Source organism: Triticum urartu, unplaced genomic scaffold (genome assembly GCF_003073215.2).
Source record: "Triticum urartu cultivar G1812 unplaced genomic scaffold, Tu2.1 TuUngrouped_contig_6780, whole genome shotgun sequence".
NCBI lineage: Eukaryota > Viridiplantae > Streptophyta > Magnoliopsida > Poales > Poaceae > Triticum > Triticum urartu.
In genome coordinates this window covers 8,663-17,221 of record NW_024117569.1, presented here as the reverse complement: position 1 = coordinate 17,221, position 8,559 = coordinate 8,663, and the positions used below count along the sequence as shown (strand labels likewise).

Genomic DNA, 8,559 nt, shown 5'->3' with positions numbered 1-8,559 from the left:
CTTTCCCTAGATCGTTTGTACGATGTGGTCGAGTCCGTGGCGGAGGAATCCTCCGATCCACCCAGCCCCCCGATCTACCAACCCTACATTCCCGACGAGCTAGTTGATGATCCGGACATACTCGCTGCCTTCGACTACGCCAAGGCCGAGTACAAAGCAGAACAGGGTAACCCCCCCTTGCCCCTCCCCTATTCTTTCTTCTCATCGTTAATTTCCAACCTGATGTTAATTTTTCTTATTACATAGATCGTCGAGCTAACCTCTTCACTATGGAGCATCACTGCTATAAAGCACCCTCCTGCCTGTTCAAGACCCATCGCTTGCTTCCTATTCTTGAACAAGCAAGGGATGCAACACTTCTTGCTGCTAAATCTGTGATTTTGCTCTCATCATTTGTCAGTGTGTATTTAACATCCTAATTGCTTCTAAATTAATATCTGATTTCATAACTGGCCAAATATTCATGACTTTTGGTTCATTTGCAGAGAGTGACCCGCTGAACAAGTGTTCTGGTTTATGGTTTGAAAGGGACGATCATAGCAAAACCGCCCTTGTTTTGACATCCGCTCAGCTCATTCGTGAAAAGAAAGAACCAAAAAACCCATTCGAGTGGAAGGTGCAGTGGACAGGCAATTATCATCGTGAGGCTAAGGTGCTCCTTATCCTTTTCAACATTCACTTGTCTCTTTATAATCTTGTCACCGAATGATTCTACCCGGACCTGCACAATGCATGTTTCATTGGTTTCCTTTTTGATTGAGATTTGGGTGGTGAGCCTTGCACTACTGGACAAGGAAAAACACATTTCAACTATTGCTTTTTTTTATTTGTTTGTTTCTTCCCTCTCAAATTAAATTATTTGTAATGTATCTGTTGTCAAATGTAGCTAATTGCTAATAAAATGTGACATCATCTTCAACTTTGCTAGAATAGAAAATATGAACTAGTATCTAGCGTTTGATTTTCATAATGGTGCATCTCCCAAAAATGTTTTTGTCAATATAAGTTCTGTCAAAAATGAAGTGTGATAACTTTTGACATCGCCGTTTTAGGTCATTGTTCACTTGCTGGACAACACAGCTGTGCCTGCCCGCCTCCTCTATCTCCAAGAGCATTATGAATTTGCTATTTATAAAGTTCAAGTGGACAAACCAGTTCAGTTGCCTACTTTTACCGAGTGTGTGCGTTCTGGTCAAGATGTTTTCAGACTCGGGAGAGATGAAAGTCTGAATCTTAGTACCACTCATGGTATGGTGGCTTATAAGATTCCATCCTGGTATGAGAGATGTCACTATATGTATTTGTCTTGTGATCCATCTAGTCCCTCACTGGTGCGTTATATCTCAATTTATGCTTTGTACTTCAATCTTGCTATTTTATCATTACAAATTGTAATATTTGTCACTACTGCAATGATATAGCTTCGTGATGATGGAGGACCCATCATTGATTTAGAAGGGAAAGTTGTGGGTCTAGTTAACAACCATATTAAGGAGACATTCATACCTTCGTTCTTATTGCACAAGTGCTTGGATTTTTGGAGAAGATTCAAGTATGTATTCACTCATTTTCTCCTCAATTATGTGTTAGTACTCTTGTGATTCTAATGTCTTGTAAAGATAATAGCGCTATAATGTTTTTTCTTACATTTGGGTGATACTTATTTGATCTCCGTTTTATTTGGTGTAGTTGTATGCCTCGCCTCCATCTTGGAATGACGTTTACTTCAATAAAACATTTAGATCCTATCTGTATTGAGAGAATGACACGTAAGCATAACATCGAGTCCGGTCTTATTGTTGAGCAGGTATATATATTATGGTGCTTATTTTTCTTTTATTTTTTCCACTTTTGTTAATAGTTCCATCTAAAGCCGTTTCTCACATGCGTATTATGATGTAACAATGCTAATTTAAAATAGGTGTCTAAAGGATCACATGCTGAGAAAATTGGAATTCGTGAGGGTGATGTTATTGAAAGCTTTAATGGAAAGTACATTTCTACTACAATTGAGGTGTGTATATTGTGTATTTATTGTATTTTATTTTTTTAGTACATTCGGGTTTAGTTAATCTCTAATCCACCTTAGATTAATCTCCCACATCCTATAATCGGTAGCAAGTAATTTTGTATTCCTAGTTAAATAATTTAAATAATGACGTGCTAGTTGAAGCACCTTCCTGATTCATGCTTGGATAGATCAACTTTCAACATCAATGGTTGTTCTCATCAATTGGATCAGGCCACACCCATTGGTCAACCTCAATGGTAACCTCACGGTGCTTGCCATCTTGGTATTGAGCTTTCCGAACTGAATTCCACTACATAGTGCAAGTAGTTTGCTGACGTGGTAATGTTGAGGGATCATGGACAAGCGTTGGTTAAGCAAATACTTTAGACTGTAGTGTTCTGTTTGCACTCAAAATGCGTGCCCCAGAGATATGGGTGCCAATGGCGCACTAGATGGACGATGGTAATCAACTCTCATTCTTAGGCAACGAGCTTGGTGTTGCGTGGAGCTATAGGGTGGCGGAAGAAGGCTACAACCCTGTCACCTTGGTGTAGCACAACCCCAAACCGAAGGCGTCATAGTCAACGATGAATTGCTTTCAGAAAATCGACATGTGTAGTACTGGTGTCGCCGTGAACGTTGCTTGAGTTAGTCAAAGTCAGTCGTCACCAACAACAACAAGCTAGAGGTGAAACCCATAAGATCTCGCGACCAACTCATGGTTCTGGCACGTGGATAGCAAGCTTCCACGCACCCCTGTCCATGGCTAGTTCTTTAGTGATACTTCATTCCTTCTAATCTCTCTTTACAAACTCCTCCCATGTCAAGTTCGGACTACCCCGACCTCTCTTGGCATTATCAACACACTTTAGCCGTACGCTGTGCACTGGAGCTTCTGGATGCCTGCGCTGAATATGCCCAAACCATATCAGACGATGTTGGACAAGCTTCTCTTCAATTTGTGCTACCCCAACTCTATCTCGTATATCATCATTCCGGACTTGGTACTTCCTTGTGTGGCCACACATCCATCTCAACATGTGCATCTCCGCCACACCTAACTGTTTAACATGTTGCCTTTTAGTCGGCCAACACTCGGCGCCATACAACATTGCGGGTCGAACCACTGTCCTATAGAACTTGCCTTCTAGCTTTTGTGGCACTCTCTTGTCATAAGAGAATGCCAGAAGCTTGGCGGCACTTCATCCATTTTCCCTTGCTTTGATGGTTCACATCTTCACGAATATCTCCATCCTTCTTCAACATTGACCCCAAATATTGAAAGGCGTCCTTCTGAGGCACCGCCTGGCCATCAAGGCTAACCTCCTCCGCGTGCCTAGTAGTCCTGAAACTGTGACTCATGTACTCGGTTTTAGTTTTACTAAGCCTAAAACCTTTCGATTCCAAGGTTTGTCTCCATAGCTCTAACTTCCTATTGACTCCATTAGACTATCATGGACTAGCACCACATCATCCGCAAATGGCATACATCATGGGATGTCTCCTTGTATATCCCTTGTGACCTCATCCATCACCAAATCAAACAGATAAGGGCTCAAAGCTGACCCCTGGTGCAGTCCTATTTTAATCGGGAAGTTATCAGTGTTGCCATCACTTGTTCGAACACTTGTCACAACATTATCGTACATGTCCTTGATGAGGGTAATGTACTTTGCTAGGACTTTGTGTTTCTTCAAGGCCCACTACATGACATTCCGCGATATCTTATAAAAGGCCTTCTCCAAGTCAATGAATACCATATGCAGGTCCTTCTTTTGCTCCTTGTATCTCTCCATAAGTTGTCGTACCAAGAAAATGACTTCCATGGTCGACCTCCCAGGCATGAAACCAAACTGATTTTTGGCCACGCTTGTCCTTAAGCGGTGCTCAATGACTGTCCCATAGCTTCATTGTATGGCTCATCAGCTTAATTCCACGGTAATTAGTACAGCTCTGAACATCTTGTTCCTGAAGATTGGTACTAATATACCCGTCTCCATTGTTCTGGCTCTTGTTTGCGCAAAAATGAGGTTGTAAAGCTTGGTTAGCCATACTATCGCTATGTCCCCGAGGCCTCTCCACACATCAATGGAGATACAATCAGGGCCCATCGCCTTGCCTCCTTTCATCCTTTTTAAAGCCTCCTTGACCTCAGACTCTTGGATGCACCGCACAAAACGCCTGCTGGTATATCAAAGGAGTCGTCTAGTTCAATGGTAGAGCCCTCATTCTCCCCATTGAACAGCTTGTCGAAGTACTCCCGCCATCTATGCTTAATCTTCTCGTCCTTCACCTTGAGCTAGTCTGCTCCGTCCTTGATGCATTTGACGAACGATGCTCCTCTTTTTTAAGAGCGCCGTTAGGGGTTACGCAATAGCCTCAAAATCGCAAATGAACTTGCGGTAGTAGCCTGCCAGTCAAAGGATTCACAACGTCAACCAGTCTATCGCACTCTGAACCTTGGCGGGATCCATAGCCACCCCCTTTGCTGAGATGATGTGCCCTAAGTATGCCATTGTTTTTTTCTTTCAAAAATGCACTTGGACCATTTAAGCGCCATCAGATGCTGCTACATCAATTGGAATACATCATGTACATGGCGTAGGTGGTCAACCCAAGACTTTCTATAAATCTATATATCATAAAAAAACACAAGTACAAATCTTCGTAGGAAGGGCCGAAGGACGACATTCATTAAGGCTTGAAATGTCGACGTCGCGTTTATCAAGCCGGAAGGCATGGCTAGAAACGTGAAGAGCCCCTTGTGGGTGCGAGACATCTTCTTGTGGATATCATTGACATGCATTGTGGTTTGGTGATATCCAATTTAGTGAAATAGCAAGCACCCTTGAGCTTGTCGAGAAGCTCGTCCACCACTGGGACGAGCAACTTGTGCTTGATGGTGTACTTGTTTAGGCGCGGTAGTCGATGTAGAAACTCCGTGAGCCACCTTAGCTTCTTGACCAAAAGGGTTGGGACTAAAATTAGGAATGGATCCGCCTAATCAATCCCCGATCTAGCATATTGGCGCATTGCCGCTCAATCTCCTTTTGAGGTGTCCAATAGTGATATGGATGGACCACCACGGGAGCCGTCCCTGGAAGGAGGTGAATGCGGTGATCACATCACTGCACTAGAGGTGATGTGCACGGCTCGATGAACATGCCCTCAAAATCTCGTAACAGGGTTGTTCTCCTGCCCCTCGCAAGCAAGGGAATGAACGCCCATGGTCGCCTTCCTATGCAACGTGACTACATGGTCATGATGCCAAAGGACTTTTTGAGCTTGGTGTGTCCCAACAGATGGGTCGTAGAGAGCCCCGAGCCACTATACGTTGAGCACCTTGTTGTAACTCTACAAAGGAAGGGTATAGCAGTGGATGATGAATGGTTGTGTGCCCACCTATACGTCAAGGCCACTCTAGATCCCGCAACAACACTAGATCCCGCAACAGATGACCTTGACGCTGTTGACCACAACCACACGCATGCTTGCACGTTGGGAAAGCTCCACACCACTGCGCATGTTGGCCTGGTCTGATAGGAAATTGTGGGTGGAGCCATAGTGGATGAGCGACGAGGATGATTCCACGGATGATAGCTGCCGGCTACATCGTTGAGCTTTTATAGATTCCGATGAGAGCGTGAAGGGAGACCTCTACATCCACGTCCTTAGTATAGTCGCCATCGTCCCTCTTAGCCACATAGATAAAAAAATTGTTACAACAATTACCAGGTGCGAACTTATTAATTGCAGTTGAAGCTAAGTTTGGCATGACGGTCGTTCATCTCCGTAGTCGTGAGGCACTTGAAGGGCCTTCTGCCTAGGGTGGCATGTGCAATTCCTGAGGTATCTACTGATAGCAGCCTTGGCAGGAGCTGTAAGGGACCGGGTAGACGAGCGAGTGGGTCGACAGGGTGTGTGTTCGGCAGTAGCTGGTGGACCCTAGTCCTCGTCCTCTCTCCTCTGTCTTGTCACAACTTTTCAGACGAAAACCATTACTCCCTCCATTCCACAATGTAGTGCTTCCTCTATTCTCGTGCTTCAACTTTGACCGTAAATTTAACTACAAAGACCGATTGCGGCGGGAGGAAAAATTATATCAATGAATTCGTATTCAAAAGAAGTTTTCAATTATATAATTTTTTCTCCTGCCGTAGTTGGTCTCGTTGGTTAAATTTATGGTCAAAGTTGGATCTCGGGAAGCGCGGGCGCACTATATTTTGGAATGGAGGGAGTATTAAGTTGTCCGCTGAAACTCTCCCATGGTGGCACGACTTTCGCGTGCTTGAGGTAGCTGTACCGTAGTGAGGCCCTCCGGCCAGGTGGTATGACGCTAGCCACGCCTTGCTGCATTATGGAGTACCCTGCCCTTAAAAAACCCACTTTACTCGAGTCAACCAGGGAAGTGCGTCTTCCGACCATCAAAGACTGGGAACTCCCAATTTGCCAAACCTAAGAGTCCCTTGTGAGTCATCGTCTGTGTCGTTGACCTTGGCAACAAGGCCAAGATTGTCCTTCCCGTTGTTGACGGGAGACTACCGGTGCCATCTTGCTGCAGCTCGCTGACGGCTAGGCTGTTTGCCGGCCCTTGCTCTTGGATGCTAGCAATATCTTGCTTCATGCCCTTCGGTGCCCCATCGATGGCTTCCTTTTGAAAAGGAGCCATTGCCTTGAACATCGGCCGCCGACAACGGGTATCCAAGAAAGACTGCTCCATTACCAAGTTTTCACGACCCAAGCTCTGGAGAGCTTAGTCGTGAGGGGCCTGTTATGTCGTAGCATGAAGAGAGAGGTGGGCGAGAGGCTTGGTGTAGGTGAACCTCTGTTTTCTGGTTTTATTTGATTGATGCCTTTTAAGGCTTACACGACTGTCCAATATATGGACAACATCTACTTGATCCCCAAGTTGGATCAGACCCATTCCTAACAAAACTCTGAACCTTGCCTAACAAACTCCAGATCTTTCCTATCTCAACAATTCTAGTAACGAGAAGTATCAGGCTGCAGCTGTTGTGCCCTAGCCCTGCACCATAATGATGTCCCCACCTACGGTCGGCCATGACAAGTGTATGTTTTGTTATTGGCACATATGTATCATGTAGCTAAGATTTACAAAGAGTATCTATTACTTAGGGTGTAAATATGTTGAATTGTACATCTAGCTGGAGTATCTGGTATATGTACTATTAATTCAATAAAGGAGTATGCATATGCATCACGAAGCATAGGATACTCTGTTGATAATGACAAGTGTATACATAACTGTCATTCATTTGATAGTATATGGAGTATGTTCCTTCAAAGGGAGCATATAATATTGTTCATTTGATATTACAGAGTTTGAAGTATGGGTTATAGAGTATGCTAGATTAGCGGAGGTGCTTTTTATGTGAAATATCTTTAGAGTTGTAGACACTGTATATTTCAAAAATCACATAACAAGTTTCTTTATGAAAGATCTTTAGAGTTGTAGCCATCTTGTATTTCAAAAATCACAGAATAAGAAAGAATCTTGTGTGAGGGAGTGGGAGAGGTGCGAGGGTTAGTACACTTGGTTGTAGGGTATATTCTCTATATTTTTTATGTGACACTCTTGACTTTTGCAATTTCGCCAGTTGGAGCAGATGTTGATAGACATATGCTGGGATCATTTTGATCAAGGAAAAGAGTTATATGCTGAAAGAGATGTCTCCGTAAGTTAATTCTATATTGTAACTATGAATAACTTAATTCATGCCGACCATAGCACTATGAAAAAGATGTTTCGGTATGTTAATTCTATGGATTGCTTTATAGGTGAACATATTTGATGCGATCAAACATCGCCGGAGAACTAGAAACTTGACTGCAATTGTATCGGATCTTGGAGAAGACATTGTGGAAGGTAAACATGTCTCTATTATAAGTCATATTTTTGCAGGAACCAAAGATACATCTGCTCTAATTGTGATGTTTTTATTTGTTGTAGGCACTTACCCTATCATGGGAAAAGAAGCCATGCCAGTCTCGTAAGTTTCTTGAGCTGGGCCTGAGAGAGGTAAACATCTTCCTTTTTAACATAGTTTAGATTCAACATGTTTTAACTCAAATTCGAAGGTTGTACAGGAGATTGTCCTGTACCGTAAACAACTTCATGAAAAAAATCATTTGTTATCTTATCTCATTCTGTTCGCATTGGGGGAAAAAAACGCACTATTTTGATCAATCTTTTAGCTGGCAAAATTTAACCACTGATCGCTGGCGAAGCATGCTCTTCAAAGTTGTATCTAACTGAACCTTGATGTTTTTTTTGTGTAGGTGCTTGCCTGCTGCTGGCCTTCATGGACGAGTCATTGGAAAAAAAACCTTGCCTGCCAATTGCAAATTCAAGTTCTGACATAATCTTTGTGTGTCTGTGTTCCGAGACACAAACCTTTGGAACGGTAGAAGCAGCTTAGTTTAGAGCATAATCTGTATGCTAGAGCAGAGCAGAACCTGTATGTTACTGGCTACTAGTTATTTTGAGTCTTGTGAAACTCACATCCTGTCCCTATGCAAGTGAAGCT

At 43.3% G+C, this 8,559-nt stretch overlaps 1 protein-coding gene across 1 annotated transcript; it reads left to right on the top strand.

The window, feature by feature from the left end:
• Nucleotides 1–6: 6 nt before the first annotated feature.
• On the top strand, nucleotides 7–8,349 carry LOC125531074 (the record flags this gene model as incomplete). Its single annotated transcript, XM_048695483.1, has 11 exons — nucleotides 7–166; nucleotides 247–399; nucleotides 486–652; nucleotides 1,053–1,331; nucleotides 1,422–1,552; nucleotides 1,690–1,807; nucleotides 1,922–2,014; nucleotides 7,630–7,707; nucleotides 7,811–7,898; nucleotides 7,983–8,051; nucleotides 8,312–8,349. Coding segments are annotated over 10 exons (1,311 nt in total), but the record flags the coding sequence as incomplete, so codon positions are not given.
• Between the last annotated feature and the right edge of the window lie 210 nt (nucleotides 8,350–8,559).